The sequence below is a fragment of the Bemisia tabaci genome, chromosome 3 (genome assembly GCF_918797505.1).
Source record: "Bemisia tabaci chromosome 3, PGI_BMITA_v3".
NCBI lineage: Eukaryota > Metazoa > Arthropoda > Insecta > Hemiptera > Aleyrodidae > Bemisia > Bemisia tabaci.
The window spans coordinates 13,326,940-13,350,385 of NC_092795.1; the positions used below are offsets into that span (position 1 = coordinate 13,326,940).

Here is a 23,446-nt window from a genome sequence, read left to right on the forward strand (position 1 = left end):
CCTCGATTTAATGATGAAGTTATCTGAATGCTCTGATATTCATTGATCAAAGTATGTAAAATTACCTATGCATCTGAGACAGCTTATATATCGATTTAATTTTTATACATTTTATTCAAAGACCTTGCAAAAATTATCATCAAAGTTACGTCATATATTTCAAACCCTTAATTTCATCTTGATGAATCGCACGATTAAAGTTTCCGACGGTTTTGGAAGAGAATTACAAAGGACATTACGGCCTGTAATATAGCCTTTGATGTTTCCAAAACTTAGTTAAAAATTAATAAGCTGCGAGAGGCAGGTGCGTGGAAAAAACGCAGGGGCGATAAGTCTGCAATAGCTCTTTAATGTTAAATGTACTGGAGTGTTATATGATGGGCCGCACGTGTAAGTATGAAAAGCTCCCATGAGAGAGAAACCGCTGGAGCAAAACAATTATTGAGTATCTAATTTCAGCCTCTTCTTTCTATAACCCCATGTTTTGTCTATGGATTTAAGGAATTCAACTTACGTACAATCAAAGTGAGAGAGGGACCAACATAAAACCATCTAAAAAGGATTAATCAGTTTAAAGGTGATGGATTAGACAAATGTCATGCTTCAATGCGAGTTAATCGATTTATTTATCATTTAATTATCAGACAGAAATGAATATCAGGTGTTGGGTAACTAATTAAGCTCTTATACTTTTTCCTGGCCCTTATCTCTTCATTGATTTTTGAGCGCGTTTTTACTGTAAATGTAGAATAATCATAGGCAGAACTACAGAAAATTTAAAATTAGTGTATCCAATTCTCCGAAAAAGCGATATCCTAGATTATCGAATTCAGCTTCGTTCATAAAAATAAATTATATCATGCCTGAGTTGGCATATGTGCCCCCCGCGGATAATTTTTTTCCCATGGAATGCGTGAGCCGATAAGACGCCCATCAGCCGCGTCGCCAAATCAGCGACCAATCAAGGGGCCTCCTTGAAGAGGTGTCTAAGATCGGCAACTCAAAAGAGAAGAAAAGCATGAGAATACATCGAGAATCATCGCCCCGCTAAGGAAGAACCACCCAACTCCGATGGAAACAATACGTAAGGTACGCGGTTTTCCCCGAGCGCGGCGGCAGACTTGTTGAGGTCTAGGTCAAATCTCCGTGTAAATACATACTGACAGTTCCCAGGCTCCGCGCCGAAACCCGTAACTTCGAGACTGGGAAATGTCAAGATTTGTGAACGCGCACACGTTGCGAGAGGAACGCATATGCACGGTCTTCAGAGCACATTAAAATAATCCCAAATCGTACAGGTCGGCCGTATCTCACTCGGAATACATTACGAGCCGGCGCGCGGCGGAAAATTGGACTCGATTTTTCGCCCTGCCTCGCTGTGTGTATATCATTATCGGCATGAATAATTACGATCATCCCGTACGAGAGCAATAATTTAGCCCCGAATTTCGCGAAGACTCCGAACGGCCGATTTGTTTGTTTCCTGGGAGTTTTTGAATATCCGCCTGAGTAATGCGCCCGTCTCTCAGATACATAAACGTCGCCTGGAGACTGCGTCTCAAAAACGTGAGGGGTCTCTCGCGAAAGGTTCTGCTGACCCAATTCTGCACTGGCTTGAGACATCCTCGTATTTTATTCATTATGAGTGATGGACTGTTCTTTTTTATAAAAAAATATACGGAGGGAAAGACCACCTCTCAAATTGGTGTATCAGACAAAATTTCCTCATTTTTTGCGGTTTGAGTATAATAATATTTATTATGAGTGTTTCTCATACTTTTACACGCTGCCATCATTCTTCTAATCACACCGTTAAGTTTGTCAGAGCCATAAATCACATAAAGTGGTATTTAACGTTTGTGTATGCATCGATTACGATGCTTAAAAAGTAAAAATAACAGGAGGACACGCTCGTAAATTTAAGAAATTACAAATTTTATTTGTGATTAGGTAGACCAAAAGTTAAAATCTACATATCATAGTCCGGGGTAAGCCTCGCCCTGTAGTTTACCGCAGAGAGTGTTGCGTAGGTGTAAGCTTTTACTCGTTTTTGAATTTTATTTTTGACTCCATCCGGCTCAAAATGGAGCTGTTTGGACCCCACGACGTCACGTTTTAACCTTTTAAACTTCTTAATTTGTTAGCCAGGATTACCTTATTTCTTAGGCGTTTTTTATCCTAGTCGCATCTCGGGCTATTGCTTCGGTTTGATTGATTTACATACAGTGATCCAGAAATGCCACACCAAAAGAAATATGGTCTTGAAATTTTGTGAGTGCTCCAAGGTCAAAGGAAACGATTCTTAGGACCCTCCGTAGTTTTAAGTGAACTGATAATCGAAATTGATGGACAAAACGATAGGCAGAGAAGACACAGCGAAAATAGAGCGATTCTATGGTGGAAAAGGGTGGCTGCAATAGACAAAGGAGGCGAGTAATCGACTAACCAATGGCAACCTAGGAGGTACTCTAAAGTTAGTCCATCATTTTCACCCTTTGCATATACTGCCGTGATAGCAAAAAGAGCAGGGATGAACCTTGAATCACATAAAGCATGTGCTAACCAGGGCCGGATTTACCTACTTGCCGCCCATGGGCCGCCTGTATTTTGCCGCTCCCTTCTCATTCGTTTTGAAACATAAATGAAAACCATCTAATGAACAAGCCAGCGGGGAAGGGTGCATAAGACGCGTTTACTCGTGTTGAACACATTTTTTGGGAAAGCCCTGCAACACTACCAGCAAAAGTTCACGGAACTTTAAGCGAAAGTCAAGTTTCGTAAACCTATCTCAGTGTGGACAAGGCCTTCCATTTATAAGAAATGAACGAAAAAATAATGAAAGAACAAACACAAATTTAATGTGGATTAATGATTTAACTTCCGCCGCCACGCCGCGCAGACCCCACCGTGTTTGGCGCAATGCGTGAAGTATTCATGCATTCTTGTAGGCGCTATCCGTTTCACGCTGACCGCAATGACCGCAATGTGTTTGATGCAATGTGTGAAGTATTCGTGCAGTCTTGTAGGCGCTAATATATGATAAATGCCGATCGCCACGCCGAGAGTTTCTACTAAGTCCTCGTCATCATTTCTCTCTAAGTCGCGCCGTTCCAGGCCAAATTGCGTGTTTGGTTTCTCTCTTAATAACTCGACCTATTGAAGGTGCTGTCTCTTGTATCACTAAGAGACAATAAAATTAGAAATTACTATACTCTCAGGAAATGAGAGATTTTGCTGCCTTTTCTCGTTAGTAATTTTTTTTCTAATCCGATTTTTTTTTATACCTACATTTAAAAAAATTGCAAAATTTGCCGCCCCCTATAGATTTGCCGCCATGGGCCGCGGTCCACGTGGCCACCCCCTTAATCCGGCCCTGGTGCCAACCATGGATTTTACAGAAATGCACTTACTGCTCTCTTCGTATCCCGGCAGTATGAGAACGATCCGCTTTAACCATTAGGATAGCTCCATTATTCCTTCGTCTTCTATGTCTATCGCTTTGTATATCAATTTTAATAATCAGCCCCGCAGTCTGAAATGGGGAGGAATCCTGAGGGTGTAAGGGCGGTGCGGGACTTTTCTAAATAATCAGGAAATCCAGTAACCACTAACATTCTCTCATGTTCCGGCTTTTCCGACAACGCCGACGAGGCCGGGCCGGCCGGCCGGTGCTGTGCGGTGCGGCGTGTAACGTCATCCCTCGAGTATTGCGATGTTTCACAGATGAGCGGAGGCGCGAACGAACGCTTCGGAAATAACTGCAACTCGGCGAAAAATCAAAGTATAGGAAAGCCTCTGATCATTTCACAGCTCACAAAGCCCGGATCGGACCCTCCTCGCTTTATGCTCGCCGCGCTTCAAAGGATCCCGTGGTTCGCATCGATTTCTTATCCCCTCGTCGCAGTGCGCTCAATAAAGACGCCTTGGTCACACATCACGCCCGAGCTTTTATTTGCATGTCGAAGATCAAGCCCCCTCGGATATTATGTGAATGTATACATATTTATAGGGGGCTCGAAGCTGTGTTCCCTCGTCTCATAACTCCTGGAGAGGTTCCTTTTGTCGTGTGCCCTGACGTACAACGTGCATCCCTGACGTCTAATATCAAAGCAAATATATGATCGAGCAATTATATATGCGATGGTAGGAGTCTTAGCTTGGTCTGTATAAGATTAAACAAGCCAAACAAACGTGGGCAACTATTTTAACTCCCAGGAGATGAAGTTGCATATCCGACGAATTGAAGGAAATTTCTCATAACTCCTGAAGAGGTTCCTCTTGTCGTATGCCCTGACGTGCAACGTGCACCCCTCGACGTCTCATGTCAGAGCAAATATATGATCAAGTAATTACGTGTGCGAGGGTGTAAGTCTTAGCTCGGCCTGTGAAAGATTAAGACAAGCCAAACAAACGTGGGCAACTATTTTAACTCTCCAGGAGATGAAATTGCATATCCGACGAATTGAAGGAAATCTGAGTGGCTACATCGATCGATGACCCATATTGCGTTCCAATTGCCGCCGGCAACGCTACAATGAGCAGTGGCGAGGCGCAATGATCGATTATCGATATTTTCCCATTTGAAACTACGGCAAAGAATCGATTATCAAGGTGTTCGCTGCGAAAACCCTATTAATCGATACTTTTCCATAGGTTTAAATGGTAGATTAATCGATTTATCGCAAAGCACGCCACGCCACTGACAATGAGGTTTAATTTAGAGCATACTCTCCGGAGTTTCATAATCCGCCGCCTTCCAGCCAAAGCATCACAAGCGCCATGCGACGTTTCAAAATTTCTGCCGCTATTTTGTTTGTTTACAGAAAAATTATCCAACGAAGCTATTCGAAAATTTTATTGGTTTTTTTTGTGCTGCCGATAAAATTCAGTGAAATTTTGAAGCAGATTTAACCAATAATTTAGGAATATAATACAGCAATAAAGCAGGGTATACCGGAATAACCGAAAAACGTCAGGGAATTTTAAAAAGTCGGGGAAAACTGGGAAATGTCAGGGAAAATTTGTTAAATCACCTTCATTTGCTCTCTAGAATGGGTTTAAGGTTTCGAAAAACAAATTCTGCCTGAAAAATATATTCAATTGTGTCTTCTTAACCACCTGTCATATCTTCAATTGTCAGGGAATTTCACCAAAATGCGTCAGAGAAATCAGAGAAATGTCAGGGAATTTCATCCTCTAAATTCTATGACAACCCTGTGAATCTTTATACGGCGCGCGTTCCGTCAAAGCAGTATAGCTACCGAATTTTCATGACGTAATAACCAAAATCAGAATCTACGGTGGCGCTCCCTACGCGGGGAATTTCCCGCCGGGGCCCGGGACGGATCCTCTCCTTAAATTGTTCCCATGCTATATAAACTCGCTCACGCGTTTACGAGAAACACAGGGAAATTGAGCTATCCGCGCGGGCGGGGGCGGCGGGGAGGATCAGTCATGTCGTTTAGCGAAGACCCGCGGGGGTGGAGGGGGGTGCGGATAGCGGATAGAGGTAGTCGTATGCGAGACGCGCAAACGAGCTCTGAAAAAAAATGAAATTAGGCGCCATGAACGCCGAACGGCTACGTGTGCCCGGGTGTGTCGATTGTCTTCGAAGGAAGCCGCGCTTCTGTTGCCACACCGCGCCAAACGCCGTAAATATCCAATAGATCCTATTCGATAGTGGTTCTATGTACACGGAGAAAAAAACCTCATGTGTGGGACCTGAAGTTTAGGTCATATGGATTTCTGAAGTTTTCAGATTGAGCATCTGAACACTTAAGGTCTAGCTATCGAGGTTCGGATCACACATCTGAAACTTCAGTTCTTTCATCTGAAGTACTTCAGCTGTGAGAACCGAAGTTTTTCGGATGTGAGAACCGAAGTACTTCAGACGTAAGAACTGAAGTTTCAGATGTTTGATCCAGACCTTAGCAGCTGGACCTTAAGTGTTCGAATGCTCAATCTGAAAACTTCAGAGATCCATATGACCTAAACTTCGGGTCCCACGTACGAAGTTTTTTTCGCCGTATACCGTTTTGTTCAAAGTGACAGAACGTAATCTCAAACAAAAATTTCAGGATTGAAATTGGAAAATCTGAAAATGAGAAGATTCCTGCTGGTAGTATTACTCTTCTTAGCCATTTTGTATACTCGTGAGTATCAAACATCTATCACAAAAAACCCGCTTTTTAAGATCACTTGATTGACTTTTGAGGCTGTGTCTACATGTTGAACTGATCGATATCGATACAATCTCATCTGTTTGATGTATCGAATGCAATCCATAAAAATCCAATAAATTCTATTTAAATATCACCCAATTTTCCCCGTAGTAACATTTCTTATTTCGAAGATTTGCAGCGGTATTATGACCGGAAAATTCTCATGGGGGAGGGTGTCCACTGTCAACAATGTCTCGTGGGGATGTCCGAATGTATGTCACGAAAAACCATGCATGGCAATTTATGATACAAATATTTTAACTGTGGTGTGAGCGGTGAGGTATCGCGCGTAACTGAAGGCGTTTTCGACTTGTGAAAACACTCTGACGTAGCTTACAACAACGGATCGTATAAACTTGCATACCTTCCGTCATTTCTTTGAAGACGAGTCAAAATCCACCAAGATTGGAAGGACGTTTTCAAAAATGCTGAAAGCAAGTCACTTTTTTTCCAGTGATGGGCATATAACTGACCATGGTGGGAATTGGATGTGAAATTTGCAAATTTCCAAGAAAATTCGTGTTTAATAGAAGACATTTTGCAACGTGTGAATGTGGATACGGGGTTTTTCCTGGGAGTTCCCTGGAGTCTCATCTGGAGCGCGAGGCGGAAACTCGGGAAACTCGGCTCGGTTCGCTCATCGAACTAGCGCCTCTTCCGCGCGGATGATCCTGATCCAGATTTTAAACACGGAGCAAACTTCCGCGCTCCTGGAATTTCGACTTAAACTCCGAGGTGTGATATAAACACCCGAGTCTCGTCCGTCTCCCGCGCCGTTTCCATCTACGACACGCCGTATACCGGTATACCATGCCAACTCCTACCCAAACACGACGGCTTTGAAAGAGGAAGCAGGGGGCCAATTATTGGACTACATTTTGCATCGAGAAACTTCTATTTCCAGCTCGTTTTAAAAACAGCATGTCGTCACCTTCTGTACTAAGTATCACAAGCGCCATGCGAAATTGAAACATTTCCGCCGCTATTCTATTTTTTTTTTTACAGAGAAATTGTTTGCCGAAGCTGGCCGAAAATTTCACCGAACTTTCTTTGTGCTGCCGATAAAATTCAGTTAAATTCTCAAACAGATTCAACCAACAATTTTTCTATAAAAAAAAATAAGATGGCGGCGAAAATTTTGAATCGTCGCATGACGCTTCTAATACTTTGGCCGGAAGGTGACATTGTGTACCATATTGGCCCCATGGCCGGATTTACCAACTTGCCGCCCATGGGCCGCCTGTATTTTGCCGCCCTTTTCTCATTCATTTTGAATCATCAATAAAAACCATCAAGTGAACGTGCCGGAGGGAGAAGGGTGCATAAGACGCGTTCACTCGTGTTGGACACATTTTTTGCGTAAGCCCTGTCAACTCTACTAGCAAAAGTTCACTTCGCGAACTTCAAAAACTTCGCGCGAAAGTTCAGTTCCGTAAACCTATCTCTGTGGGGACAAGGCCTTTCATTTGTAAGAAACGAACTAAAAAATTAAGAAAGAACAAACATAAATGTGGTCTAATAAATTTAACTTCTGCCGCCGTGCTTCGCTGACCACACTGTATTTGGCGCAATGCGTGAAGTATTCATGTAGTTTTGTAGGCACTGTGCGTTTCACGCCGCGCCGATCGCTGTTGACCGGACTGTGTTTGACGCAATGCGTGAAGTATTCATGCAGTCTCGTAGGCTCTAATGTGTGTTACATGCCAACCGCCGCGTCGAGGGCTTCTTCTTTTCACCTCAAGTCCTCGTCATCATTTCTCTTTACGCCGCTCCAGGCCAAATTACGTGTTTGGTTTCTCTTTTAACTCAACTAATTAAAGGTGCGCAGTCTTTTGTATCACCGAAATACGACAAAATTAGAAATTCATGAACTCTCAGGAAATGAGAGATTTTGTCACCTTTTCTATTTAGTAATCTTTTTCTGAATCCGATTTTTTTGTACCTGCATTTGAAAAAATTGCAAAATTTGCTGCCCCCTAATTTTGCCGCCATGGGCCGCGGCCCATGGTGTTTCCAATCAATAAGAGTCATTTAGAGGCATAAATAAATAAATAGAAATCTAGTCCTTTTTGACTCGGAAATAGAGCAAAAATTGACTCGATCATATATTCAATATGAAAACAAAAAATTTTCATTTTCAACCATGTTTTAAAAGTTGTTGAAAGTGTCAATGTGCGTGTTCAAGTACCTCAAAATATTTCCCTGGAAATCGTCAGAACTCGAACGAAATTCCCCCGAGCTAAGTTTCCTCACCTGTCTTGATCCGAGGCCTGAATTCAAAGTTCTACAACCGGATTAATATTCGGCGAGGGAGATCACAGGGAGAGCACCAGACCGCTGCCGTGCTAAGGAAGAACGCGGTATGAACAATCGAGTGTTGCCAAATTGCCCCGGACAAAACATGTATTTTTGACGAAATTAATGCATATTTACCCTTGAAATTTTCAGATATTTTAGATTAAATTGCAAAAGAAATAGTCTGAAAAAATTGGAAGAAAAATGTTTACAATTTCCCCAAGAAATTCGTATTTTATCAGAGGAAATTTGGCAACGCCTGGAGGTTCATACGGCGTTCTTCCTTAGCACGGCAGACCAGACCGGCAACGAAGCACTTATTCCTTGGCCGGCTAACAAAAGAGCATCTTAACGGATAGCCCATGAATACAGATGAACGCACCGAAATCAAAAGATACTATATCCGATGTAACATGGACTCTGAGACCCGTTAGAATGCACGCATGGAAGGTCCCGAGTCACAAGATATAGTTCCTTTCGATTCGGATACGTCCAGATGTGTCCAGCGAAACGCAGGATCACCCTCGAAATTACTCGGCTCGCTGCAGCTTCCGCCGAAAGCACGGGCGTAGGAAAGCGATAACTTTAACCCCCCACCCCCCTACTTCATCCCCATCATGGCGCTTGATCAATTCCAATTGTCGCTCTGAGATAATACACGTTTCCGCCTCGGGGCTAATCCAGACCGTTTTCCCAGCGGTAGTTTTAAATAAGCTGTCCAGAATGACGAATTTATTCAGTGTCTATATAATGATTATGGATTTTGAACCAAGTTCGGACAATTTTTCGAGGAGGCAGCAGTTTTCAGTGCATGTGCGATTATTTCAAGAGTCGAGGTAAAAAGGATCAAGGATCAATCTAGGGGTATTTTAGTAATCTTAAAACGTAGGGTCCAACAGAGTATGAAAATGAATGTTCTTGTAGACGAGTGAGGCTGTTTTTCTCTAATGCTGAGAAAGAAACCTCGATTAACTACAAGTCTATAATATCAGCGGGCTGATTATTAAAATGATCGATAAAGTGATAGACAAAAGAGGCAAAGAGGAGCGATCCCATTGGTGGTTGTTAAGGACAAAAGAGGTTGCTACGTGACGAAAATCGAGGAGGGGCTTTGTGGTCCGTAATTTTCCCCCTTAGTCTATGACCACCCGTTTTCAACCAAAAGGATCGCTTCATTTTTCCTATGTCACTTTGTCTATAGCTTTGTCTATCGAGTTCATTAATCTGTCCGCAGGAAGCGATTCTCGGTTCAGAGTACTGAAAAAAAGCTCCAAGTTGCGCAAACCGTTGGGTTTGACAGAACCGATCTTCTGCTCGGTGAACTGTATGTTCAATTCGGTGAAGCGGGGTCTCAATTCTCCGAGAGGAACAACTTCGATCGATATGGAACGATCAAAGTTTTTCTCTTCGTGGAACTGATCCTTCGGTTCGCCGAATTGAAGTTGGGTCCTTTCAACAAAGGTGGTCGATTCGAGCAATTGGCTTCTTGACCGGAAAACGCCAACTGAAGTTGTCGGCTCCCTCAAAAGAGAATTTGTGCCCCGTCACTTTGGCGAGCTTTTCTTCAAAGCTCAAACATTGATTTCAGAGTGCACCATCATGTCTGCCGTGTATCCGAAGGAACCGCCGGTAACGCCTAAATTTGCAAAATCGAGTTTTCCTCAGAATGACCAGTCTGATTTCAATAAAGTGAGAGATGATTTAGTGAAAACAGCATTAGTTTAAAAGTAAAAAGAAAAAAAAAAGATTGGGTCATGAAAAAGCAGTAAGGGCACTCCATTTCACACAGAACAGCAGCAAGTTAACATTTTCACACGACGCAGCTGTGTTTCTTGCTGAGTTCACACAACATAGTAGGAAGTCTACATTTTTACAGGAAGTTACAGGAGGAAGCTATACTTGCTGCTGTTATCAATGAAATGGTACCCTTTTTCTGCAGAATTTTATCTAAAAACTTAGTTTTTTGTGTGTATGAGTGTGTTTAAACCGTTTGACCACAGTGAAAAAAAAAAATCCGGCCGTGGAAGCCGTACTTACGAGCTACGTAGCTATACCGTCCGCGTTCCGGGCTTATAGCACCCGGAGCAATCGAAGTTACGGCTCCAGCACCCGGAGCTTTTAGCCTCTGAGCCCGGAACGGAAAGTATGTCTTTATAGCTCGTATTTTTTTTTAGTGCACGTAAACATGCAGAGTAAATCGCGCATTGCTGTTTAGCTTGACATGAAACGGAAAAAAAAAACACATTTTTAATCTCTCACAGCATTCCTAAGAGTCTTTTTGAGGAATATTGGCAATTTTACGACGAATATTTTAACCGAGGATCAAAATTTGCCGCTCGAGCGGCACAAGCTCCATTTTCTTAAGACTTTATTTTTGCGCTTATTGCTGTCTTCCGCAACATGGCAGAACAGTCGCATCGATACGACCGCTGGAGGTGACCGCTCAATTCCCAACCAGGGAACAATGAAACTCGGGACCTCGGGGGTGACTGCGAGAGAGAGACGAAAGACGAAGGGGAAAGTAAGGATCGCGGGACCAGACTGGACTAGGGTGTGAGTGGTGAAAACTGGGCGAAGGGAAACTTCTCAGGCCGGAGTTGGAAATGAGCCGAAGCCCGTGGGAATAAAACAAGTCCCGTGGGAACACCGGCCGGCCCGCGGTTGACCTTGCAGTCGGTTCCAGGAATGCTACGCGTCTTCGGCCTCCAATAACAAGTTCACGAAGTGACCGGCCAAGCAACGCCCATTGGTCGGATTCATCCGTAGACAATGGTGTTCCGTGTATTTGAACCTAACACCTGAGACCGACTATTTTTCCCCATGTTTTGTCGCACGAGATGGTTTCAAAAGTTTTAAGAAAATACCCACAATCGGAGATAACTTTTCGGCAAGCATCAAAATCATACTCGTAATATAAAATCAGAGAACTAACGCGTGATCCATGATACCTGAGGCGCTTCGCACCTCAAGGGGTTGGACTGCGGGGGCGTGGCCCCCTAATTATACGAGAAAAAAATTGGAATAGATTATGAAATCGGAAAAATTTATTGAAAGGAACCTTCGCTCTTTGTCAAATTGCCACTAATCGTACGAAAGACCCCTGGAAATCGTTTGGATGATTAAAAATCGACCGATTTTACTTCAAATACATGAAAAGGGTATTTTTTATTTTCGTGTTAGGCTAATGCTAGGCAAGGCAGCCGTAAGTGCCATCTTCTTCATGCTTTCGTGGTTGCGTTTTGGACACACAACCAACTCAAGTTCAGGTTAGAAATCGGCAGGAGAGGGCGGCACTGTACTTGAAACCACTATTTTCATTGGCTCTTTGGAGGAATAATGTCACTTACTGCTGTTTTGTCTGAAACTACGTCAATTTTTATGCTTTCGCGCCTTTCGCATATGTCTCCTTTTAATGAAAATAGGATGCACTTTGCTGTTTTAGTCATTTCAGTGATTTCATCCAAAAGAGATACGACGAATTTTGAAGGAAACTCGATTTCAAAAATTTAACACTTACTGCTCTCTTCGCTATCACACGGCAGTATTGTCGATGTGATGCTGTCTTTCCAACATCCGCTGCATTTTTGGATGAATCGAATTCCATTTTCGATGCTTCGTAACTTCACGCCGAGAGGGATCCCAATATGCTCAGTGAATTTTCGGTTCCGATCCCGAGGTTGGGGGGTCACGGGTCAAGCTGACCTCGGACACATATTTCCATATTTCTCCAGTATCTCACCTCGTTAGGAGTAAAATATGGGATTTCTCGTGATGAAATATTCCACGGGCCCGTCGCACGGTGGATCGAGTCAATAGGAGAGGTCGGACAAAATTTAGAAACTTCAAACGCGTATTACTCCATTTATACAAAACTTTGAGGTTCTAAAATTGGTTCCATTGGTTTTCTCGTGAAATTTTCTTTTAGTAGCACCCCTTTTAATTTGAAATGTGACAAGATAAACATCAAAATTTGCAGTTTTACTCAAAAATTTTATGTCCGACCTCTCTAATTGACTCGATCCACCGTGCGTCGGGTCGCGTCGAAGCTGTTATTAAGCTCCGCGGACTCAGACCCCACTCCCGACTCGACGTCTGCTCTTCTGAGTAAGAACAACCTAACTATACAAGGAAACCTTATGTCGATAAGCGGTTCTTCCCGAGTTCGGCCGTATTTCCACCCCACCAATCGGCATCGGGTGTAAGTTCCACGCTCATGTGCACCTACTTAATTCCACGTCACAAAATCGAAGCTGAGCAGTCGAATCAATGGCGTGGCGTGCATTGCGATGTATCGATTGTTATGCCATTCAAACCTTTGGAAAAGGATCGATAAACAGGGTGTTCGCAGCTAACACCTTAGCAATCGATTCTTTTCCATAAGTTTGAATGGCAGACCAATCGATATATCGCAATGCACGCCACGCCACTGGAATCCTTGGTTCTCACGGAGCACTCTTCCCGAAAATTGCCTCTCCATTCTGCCGTGCTAAGGAAGATCGCCGTATGCTGCCGTGCGAAGGAAAAACGCCGTATGAACCCTCAGGCGTTGCCAAATTTCCTTTGATAAAACGCGCAGCTCCTGGTAAATTTATGAATCTTTTTCTTCAAATTTTTTAGATAATTTAGTTCGCAATTTAACTGAAGATTCTGAAAATGTAAAGCAAAAAAATAAACACTGTATTGAAAGAAATTTGGCAACTCTTGAATGTTCATACGGCGTTCTGCTTTAGCACGGCATTATGGGCCCTTAAACGTTGCCAAGTTTCCTTCGACAACTCACGAATTTTCGAGAACATTTGTAACTATTTTTCTTCCGATTTTTCAGAGAGTTTTCTTCATAATTTGATCTAAAGTGTCCGGAAATACCAAGGGAAAATATCCAAAAATGTCTTCGAAAGTACATATTTGCCGAGAGAAAATTTGGCAACATTTAAATGCTCATACGGCGTTTTTCCTTAGCATGGCATCATTGCCGTATGAAAATTTGATTGGGATCGATGGTGATTGCAGGAGTAATACATCTCATCACAGAGTATTGAGCAACTGGGAAATTATGTGGGAATATTTTTGGCAACAGGTGGAATCTCAGAAACTCGTCATGGAATCGGTGAATTGATCGCGGATTTCTTTTCTAAAAATCAAAGGCGTAGCCAGAAAGGTAGGGTCTTTCTTTTCCTTAAGGAACCCCTCCTCCGACTTGAAAACGTTCCCAAGAAAGCTGTCCCAGAAGAATCTATTTCTAGCGGAAAACCTAATTCCTAACGGATATTTTCATTGATTTTCTCTGGATTCGCTGTAGGATTGAGCATTCACGATTGTCTACAATATCGACAGAACAGATATAATATCACCGTTCCATCGAGAAGAAACTGATAGTGCTGATGGGATTTCTTGTTCATACTAGGATAAAATAAACTTAAGAGGAGACTTAATATTTAAAAAAAGTGTATATGTGTAGGGAGAGCTCCAGGGATTCTTAGATTTGAAAATTTCCTCCTGGAACGGTGGTGAGAAGGTGCAGGGGAGGGGGGAGATTGCCCTAGACGGCTTACCGTCTGGGGGCGAGCAATAGATGAGTCATTCTAGTGCTTGCCTGAAGAAGCGGAACTTTTAAATTGAATTTTCTCGCAGAAAACATCATAAATAATTCTTCTTAAGACTTCATCCGACACATAACAAAGTTCATTAGCACAAGATCAATTTCGAACGCTCTAATCGGCTTTTCTGATTCCCCGAGAAAAATAAACCTCCGATGTCGGGAAATTCTCAGCCCTCGGATTTCCGTTCTCAGTAGAATTTTTTTTCCAAGACGCTGAAGTGGGCTCGGGACTGTTGGTTTTTCCCAGTACTGATGAAGAAGTTTGGATTACAGCGGGAGAAAAGCCTCGTGCAGAACCTCAAGCGAACGCCCTCAAACTTAACTCACAACGAAAGCTATATTCACATAGTGAATGATCCATGGAGAAAATTATTATTGAGAATTTAAGATAATTACAGTCGTTCTAACAAAAATTGGAACAATTAGTTCTGGTTTAAGTCAACGTTTCATTCTAGTTATGGAGCTAGATAACAAGCATCATTTTACAATACAATGCAGTCAATTGTTATGTGACTAAAAATTGTTCCAATATAGTCTTCAGCGTTGCTGTGAGAAAAGTAAGAACTGGAGTTCAACATCTTAGCTTTTCAAACATTATTTGCTGTTTTATTTCAAGCTTTTTTACTCGTGTAATAATACCTACCCACTCCAGTCTCTTATTTTAGATTTTGTCGATTTGCGGTCGGGTTTCGAACAATTTTGCTTTGTGGTTTCTGGCTCTTTCTATCCATAATCATTAAATTACCCTGTGCTTTGGTTTGCGCCCAAGTTGAATAAAAAGTGATTCGTACAACAAAATTTTTCAAAAAAATAAGGCTCTATGGTTTCCTTTCAAAACTTTTCCAATCCTTACGGCTTATCAACTGAAAGCGAATTGATATTTTCAGTCGGAAATTCCCGAAAGTATCTTATTAAAAATGAAATTTGAGAGAGGGCTTTTTGCGACGTTGAGATTCAATTACGTTATTTTATCTGAGAAACGCCTAAATATGGACCCATTTTAATTGAGTCGAACTAAGTTCCATTTTTTAAAAAATTGAGTTTGGAGTAGTATCCTGTTCAACGAGTCATAAATTTGCCATTTTCAAAAATTCAAAGTTGAGAGAAATATTCTAAATATGAAAGTAATCTAAACTTAATATTAAGTCGCATGGAGAGATATATCTTCAGACCCCCCGCCCGCGGTTGAGATTTGATACGGCCTAGTGTGTCTTAGTAAAAATCGATCGATATCGATGGTGAAACTACCAAACCACGTATCTCGATTTGCGACTTTGCAGACTTCCTGCCATACTTTTGTCTTTAAATGGAAAACTACTCAATGTTCATTCTCAAAAACTTTCATGATTTTTCTCTTCTGTGCGAGGTAAATTCTGAGAAAACTTCAAGGGAGTGATGTCGAGTCTTTCTCCTTTGAAATTTAAAATAGGACCGGAGATTTTTCAACACCGCAGATGAGATATGTGGTTTGGGATTTTCAGCATCGATATGGATTCATGAACTAAAGACTATACTCCTATACTCCCGTGCTAAGGAAAAACGCCGTATGGAAATTTGATGATTGCCAAATTTCCCAGGATGAAACATGAATTTTGCACGGAATTTATGAATATTTTTTCCTAAAATTTTCAGACGTTTTACATTAAATTGCGGACAAAATTGTCTGAAAATTTTGAAAAAAAAATACTCTCAATTTTTCCGGTTAATCAACTTTTATTGAAGGAAACATGGCAACGTTTGAAGGCTCATACAGCGTTTTTCCTTAGTACGGCAGTACAGAAGCGAGACTTCAACCGAGCCTTTCATCGAATGAGTCAGTATATTAGGTTACTGGTTAAGTTACCTCCTCTTGCAAACCCAAGCTCTAATCATCAAAAAGTTACAGCACCGTCTGCACCGTGTTCCCGACTCCCCGCGCGCGTCTCTCAGAGAACTGAAAGCGCGTTCCACAAGCGCGTCTCACAAGCGCGTCTCTAGGAGACGCCTCGGGCTAATAACTCGGCGGATTTGACTTGTGACATTTCGCAACACCCAATCGTAAGCTCCGCAAAGACACCTCCGAATCGCATCTGAAGTTCCGCAGCTTTTTCCCAGTGTCTGTCACGATCGGCGGGAATTTAAAAATCTAATTTACCGCCGTTTAGAGCGTAATATTTTATGAATTGAATGAAGTATTACCTCTACTTACGAGGCATGTTTCTCTCCTCTGTTGCAGCTGCAGTCCTCGGCGGAGTGGTCAAAACAGAATGATGGCGCGCTCAAAATATACAAGGTAACCATTGCACCGCAGCTGTCATTTCCTGTAGGCTGTCTACTCAATGCACCTTTCTTGTCTTCCCTTTTTCCCTTCTTATTATTGTTTCTGTTCTCTGTAGCCCGTTTCTGACCCCTATCATTTCATTGACTTACATTCAGTCATGTAACTTTCGTTTTATCCTTACATCCTCTCATTCCGGTCAATGTATCATAGGCAACATGCGACGTTTAAAAAGTTCCGCCGCCATATTTAATATTTCTACGGAGAAATCGATCAACGAGGCAGTCCGAAAATTTCACTGAATTTTCTTCGTGCTGCCGATAAAATTCAGAGAAATTTTCAAATAGATTCAACCGACTATTTCTCTGTAAAAAAATAAACGGTGGTAGAAATTTTTAAACGTCGCATGGCGCTTGCGATACTTTGACCGGAAGGTGACGACACGCGATTCTCAACGAAAACAGGGCTGTTAGTACCTACTCAAAACTTGAGAATATGAAAAAGCGTTCTGCGAACATTTTGACACAAAAAATTCCCGGAAAATGGTGTGGTCAAGAGTTGCCTTCAAAAGTTCTATATAATGGTGTGTGGGAATAATCAAGGAAGAAAAAAAGATAGTTGCGTCTCATTTATGTTGAGGGAACAAATTAAGACCGTCCATCCACTCTTATAATCAATGTGTCACCACTTTTTGCAACGCGCGTTAGCACACTCGTCAATAGCAACGCCTTGATCAGTGCAACTATTCCTACTTATCGGATATCTATTTTGCATATCCGATGGATTGAAGGCGCTTTCACCTCCCCTATACGTGTCATCTTTGCTTTCGCTTTCGTTTTGATCGGTATGGAATATGTGACACGACAAGGATCAATGTATGAAACTTTTCAGTCAAAAACGATTCTATCCTTCGAATGCGGGACTGCTTTAATGAAATAAAATACCTTTTTCGGGGGGGAGGGGGGGGAAGGGGGTATTAAAATTTTCTACCAAAAGATTAATCAGCAAAAACTCTCTTTTCCTCTCCCTGTCAACAGCTGTCACTAATTTAGAGTTGGACTTGCCACTCTAAGTCTAATCATCACTATCTCCTAAAAGGCCAATTACCTCTCTGGGGGCGCGCACCATTTCACAACGGTCGAGTCAACGAACTACGCGAAGTACACCTCTGATATCCTGTCTAAGTACTTTGTTGTTCTTGTTGATATTGCTCGCCCTATCCAAGTCCGCCGAGATGTTCTAATTAAAATCGAGACAAAAAGAGTTGTCACTCCCTTTGTTGTCAAAATGACGGCCTTTGTCGTTGGATGATTTTAATTTCTGGTTAAGAAGGATGTGAATCCCGCCGCTAAGGGAAATTACTTTGAAGCATGTATCGGTAAAATGAAACGTCAGTTGGGGAAGGCGTTTTCATAATTTATTGCGTAACAATACATCTCAGCCGATCTGTAAGGTTTGATTTCTTCATGAAAGGCACTGCCTCAAACGGAAGATTCGAGTAGTGAATTGACGTGGCCTAACAATAACAATAGGAAAAATGAAACTTTTTTTCCATTCATACAAAATAAACATATTTTTATAACAATGTGGTTTCATGCCGCCAGGTCAGTTTTGTACCAACAGAAAAAAACTGCTCTCCAGCTAATTAAGGGTGATCGTATTAAAATTTGTATCACGTAAACAGATCAGACAAGATTAAAGTCAGCTATAGATACTCACAGATGGCGCGGGCAAATAGTCAGAACAGTTATTTTGTAAAATGCATAGGCAAATAGTCAAATATTCTCACTAAGAATCATATTCTGATTATTTCGATAACTGTAGATAGAATATTTTTTTGATCGTGTGGGAAAGAATTCTCTTAAAAAATTTGCTTCATAGAATGATAAATAAGTTCTTTCTATAGCCCTTAAATGTATATTATCTAATAATATGCAGCATTGTATAAAATAAAGAATTTTCATGATTTGGACGGTTGAAGAAATTGGAGGAGCATTTTTGAACGGGAAATACAATGACAGTCAGTACTTAGATAGATTTTTAGACTCAGAGGATTGAAAATTTGAGAGGTCTTGGTAAAAAGATAAAAAACCTCGTGAATTCTGAAAATTTGACTATCTACCTAGGCATTCGATAAAATGCCTGGTTTGACTTTTTGCCTGCGGCACATGTATGGATCGCTCTTAGCAAAATGGAACCAGCGCGATTCCTGTGTTGTGAAATTTTTGCTTCTTCATAATTATTTAAGGAAGTTCCCAGAACAGCAAAGTTTTTTGCTTCCCACCAAAAAATTGTCAATTTTAAAGGAAAATAATTGTGTCAAGTGTTAGAACTGTACGTATATTGAGTATTTTTAGTAGGAAAGACGAAGTTGCAAAATTTTGAAAACACTGTAATCGCGATGATTCCTTTTTGCTCAATGCAATACATATGTAATTGAATGGCTATTTCGAAAAACAGCTGTTAATGCCTTGAAATTTCGCAGTGCATGTGCCCTTCTTCGTACAAATCATTCGATTTACTAGCTCAGTTCGGCAACAGGGGTTACAGTCTGTAACGAGGCACCGCCTCGCGGATACCCTGAAAAGAACACAGGCGCAAGAAAGTAATTACATTTTCAGACCCAGAAAAATAACTGAGGGAGAGTTGTGTCACTGAATGTTACATTTAATTTTTTTCATAAACGCTCATACAGATTCAGACCAGGCACCTGAAAGACACAGTGTGTGAATGAAATAGTCATGTCTTCTTCCATTTCACGGTCCTCCTTTTCAGCTCGACGCAATTCCCGAGATTTTGTGTGACGAGAAAAAAGATCATTTTCGTAATGGAATTCGTCTGGAATTTTTCCGGCTTCAAAATTTGATCGAAGGGAATCATAATGAATGAAGATGATGTGCTGTAATTAGATTTTCTGACTGATTGTATGAGCATATCAAGTTTGTAATAATTGAGATGTACAAGGGTCATCCAAAAGTAAGGTCCCCTTTTTAATTTCTGAACAACTATCAAAGCTACAAAAATTGCAACGTACCGGTAAAAAGGTAACACACTCCTCACAATTTTCAGACATTCAAGAGGTGCCAGTAAATGTTTCGAGGCGACCTTGGAAAAGTGCAATTTCTAAGCCAGCTTTTAATCAAAAATCAAAAATTAATACATCGTTCAAAAGCTTAGGGTGTTACCTTTCTAACGTACATTTGTAATTTTTTTTAGCAGTAATAGTTGTAGAGAAAAAATTGGAACCTCACCTTCTGAACGACCCTCGAACTTACATAACCAGACCCGAAGAGCGCGCGTCGAACCATTTTTTATTTCGAAATCGAGATACGTATTTTTCCACCCCAGTCATCGATAGGCTCATTGAAATAATACCACGGTGGTTAATGGATAATGGCAACTGAACCCTGGTTCGATGATGTAGTATCAACAAAAACTTTCAGAGGACACAATGACGAAGATGGCTGTCACTATCTGTCACAGTCGGCTCTCACTTCTTTTTTAATTATTCCAGCATTATTAAAATCTTTCAGAGGTATACTTTTCTCGTTGAGAGCTCGTGCTATCTTCCGTGGAAATGCAGCTCTATGATTACTTAGCTGGGAATGATGAGCCTATTATGAGAAAAATAAATAACATTACACCGGAGAGTCAATTAGGGAGCGAAGAAAATAGCTTGTGCTTGGGGTTGATAGCGATTTTAATGTTTAATTTTAAGGTATAGCGTAACAATGTAGGAAAATTAGCTAACTGAAAAAAAGTGAGGCTAATGAGCTCTCCTTGTGTCAACTGAGACTAAGAGGATCATTCAGGAGGGGAAATTAAGGTGTCCCTGCCTCGTTAAAATATTCAATTTACTGAAATGCGACTCATTTCAAATAAACCCTCGACTCTAGCCGCGACTCATCCCCAAAAGACTGCCGAGAATTAGCTCATTTTCTGAGCGTTTTAGCATTGATTTAAGAGAGGAAAAAAATTAACTGAACAGGATGACTAGCGGTATGGTACTTGCCTCCTTTAAGCCCCAGGATGTGGACATAGACATTCCTGCATACTTTTACATAGGTATTTTGTCGTTTCCCAAACGAAGGAAAGTAACTCCATTCCAGGGTTGCAAAATTGACTCGAACCATTCAATTTTTTATAAGGATGTATCCGCGCAATTTTCGTCGAAAAGTCTGATTTGTGCATGGGATCAGAAGAAAAATCGGTGAAATTTTCATTTGATAATTCCCAAAATTCTCCTGGTTATAGTGCAATTTGCGCGGAGAAATTTGGCGACATCGAAATGGAGTTAAGTTCTTTCGTGAGAGAGACGATGATTTGAGCATTCATTCAAAAATAGAGAAGAGTAAGACAAATCCAAATTTACATTGTTTCTTATCTACATGAAGATTGAAATATTACTCGTTTATATTCGCTTGTAGCTCGATTTTTCAATCAATAATGTGCTATACAGCGCAGCAAGCCTAATTTGGATTCAATACACTTTACTTTAAGGACAATGATAACAAGAAAGTTAAAGCCAAATAACTGAATTTTTTATATAAAAAATGAACCAATGATACATTTTACCTGAAGCCTTTCGATCACAGAAGATCATCCTCAGAGCAGATCCTCATCCTGTATTAATTCTTTATTATTAGTTTATTTTGTTCCTATGAACCATGTACACTTCACCACAACATTGTATTTGCAATATTTATACCTCTAAGGATGACCTCCTGTGATCGAAAAGCTTCAGGTAAAATATAACATTATTGCATTTTTTATATAAAAAATGCAGGAATTTGGCTTTAAATTTCTTGTTATCGTGTCGTCCTCAATACAAACTGCTAACTGCAACATCTTTAATTACAATTAATTTTAATGTTTCCTTTATTATCATCATTAGGTTTATAATTATTCCTCTTGTATTTACCCGAGAATCAATAGTGAAACCTTTTTTGTATTATTATGACCTTTTGAATGTAACGTTCCCGCTTCGTCTTACGGTTGATTGCATCGTTCCCGATTCGATTTAATTTTATAAATCCATTTACATTTATATTTGTTATTTGTGTCTACATCATACAAAGACCGGGCCACGAGACCAAAATATGACGTTGATTTTTTCGAACGAGGGAGAATTGACGTGAGGGCGAATTCGGAGAAAAATGGGGAGGAAAAGCGGCGGTTGATTGAGAGGCAGGAAAAATAAAAGGAAAAACTCAATCCAACATTCATGAAAAGCATGAGCGGAAGTTCGAATAAGTGGTAATCACTGCTCTTGTTGGTCTCTTCTCCTCGCGTTACTCACTCGCACTATCCAAATCAGACAGCTGCAAATTCGCTTCAAGCATTAGAACATGACTGCCGTGCTGCGAAAAAACGCCGTATGAACCTTCAGGAGTTGCCAAATTTTCTTTGATAAAACACGAGTTCCCTAGCGAACTTATTAATATTTTTCTTCCATTTCTCAGAGAATTTTGTTCGCATTTTGATCTAAAGTTCCTGGAAGTTTCAAGGAAAAATATTCATAATTTTCCTCAAAAATAAACATTTCATCAAAGGGAATTTGGCAACACTCGAATGTTCATAAGGCGTTCTTCCTCAGCACGGCTGATGAGTTCTCAGCTCTCGTTCTGAAAATGCAAAAATTCAACCCTAGTTCCTCACTTCAGATACAGTCATTTTTGTGCCGTTTTCATAACAGTTACTCGCTAACTTAATGGATTAGACACGGTAGAATTTAAGTATTTTAATACACGTGAGGGGCTCAGGGTCGGACTGGCTCGCATCTGAGGGCGTGGACCCTTGGCTGGTTAAAGGGGCGTAATGTGATATTTCCTAATGGGGCATCCCCTTCGTGGAGAGGGGTTCAGAAAATTTTGGCAAAGCAGCACAAGTTTACGCTATTTTCAGGTTCAAAGTTTGTTAATCGTACAGAGTAAAAATTGTAAAATTGAACGTATTGAAGTGACCGACAGATTTCTAAAATTAAAGAAAACAAAAAAAAAAAAAATTAAAGCCACTAGACGCATCCAAGCACCATTATTTCCATAAAAACCGTGTCAGTGCTGCGGTTTACACGAGCTTAAGACGTGGGTCTAAAAATCCATCCTAAAAAAGAATCAGGCAAGAACCTGAAAAAAAAAAGAAAGAACGAGTATCAACACAGCCGACGACAAGAAAGACGTATTCGGGCCTCTTTTTTTTAACTTTTCTCCCGAATCTGAGCGACACCTCATTGGCAGCATATAGCAGGGCATTGAGAACTCACGCTTCACGTCATCGCGCCTTCAATTTTTCAGACGCAGCACGGACGTCCATCAAGTACGAATAGTTGTATCTCTGCGCCGTCGTTAACGCGCATCCTTTCCCTCGCTTCATTTCCATATTGTGTTTGTTTGCGTTTGCTTATTCGTAATGGTGCTTCAAGCACTACGTGAATAACACAGCCGAAGGTCGGAGAGATGTGTTCGGGCCTCTTTTTTAACTTTTCTCCCGAATCTGAGCGACACTTCATTGACAGCATATAGCAGAGCATTGAGAGCTCACGGTTCGCGTCATCGTGCCTTCAATTGTTCAGACGCAGCACGGACGACCATAAAGTATACGAATAGTTGTATCTCTGCGCCGTCGTTAACGCGCACCCTTTCCCTCCCTCTATTTCTATGTTGTGTTTGTTTCCGTTTGTCTTCTTTGTAATGTTGCTTTAAACTAGAGCAGAGCATTGCGAGTTAACGACTCACGCCATCGCGTCTTACATTTTTCATATGCAATGTGGACATCCATCTTGCGAGAATAGTTGTATCGCGTTTACACTTTAGATGTCTCTTACTTTTGAATTTCGATATAAATTAAGATTCAGTTTGCCCGAGACATGGTATGATATGTCCAAATCAATAGTCATTTTGAAAAGGAAGAAATATGTTTAAAGGTCTCTCAAGAGGTCTATAAAGTGTGCGTATGTCTAAAAATCGAACCGGCTATCGCTTCTACGGGAGTTACACATTAAGAGAATGAAGGAGGGGGGTGATAATAAGCGCCTGTATGTCAACAAAAAGGTGACAATTTCACAGAAAAGTGTTT

At 41.0% G+C, this 23,446-nt stretch overlaps 1 protein-coding gene across 1 annotated transcript in view; it reads left to right on the plus strand.

The window, feature by feature from the left end:
• LOC109042835 (protein scabrous) overlaps positions 1-23,446 on the plus strand; it is a 105,042-nt gene that overhangs the window by 60,892 nt on the left and 20,704 nt on the right. The window contains 1 exon segment of the mRNA XM_072297776.1: positions 16,331-16,387. Within this exon segment, the coding sequence (XP_072153877.1) occupies positions 16,331-16,387 (57 nt within the window).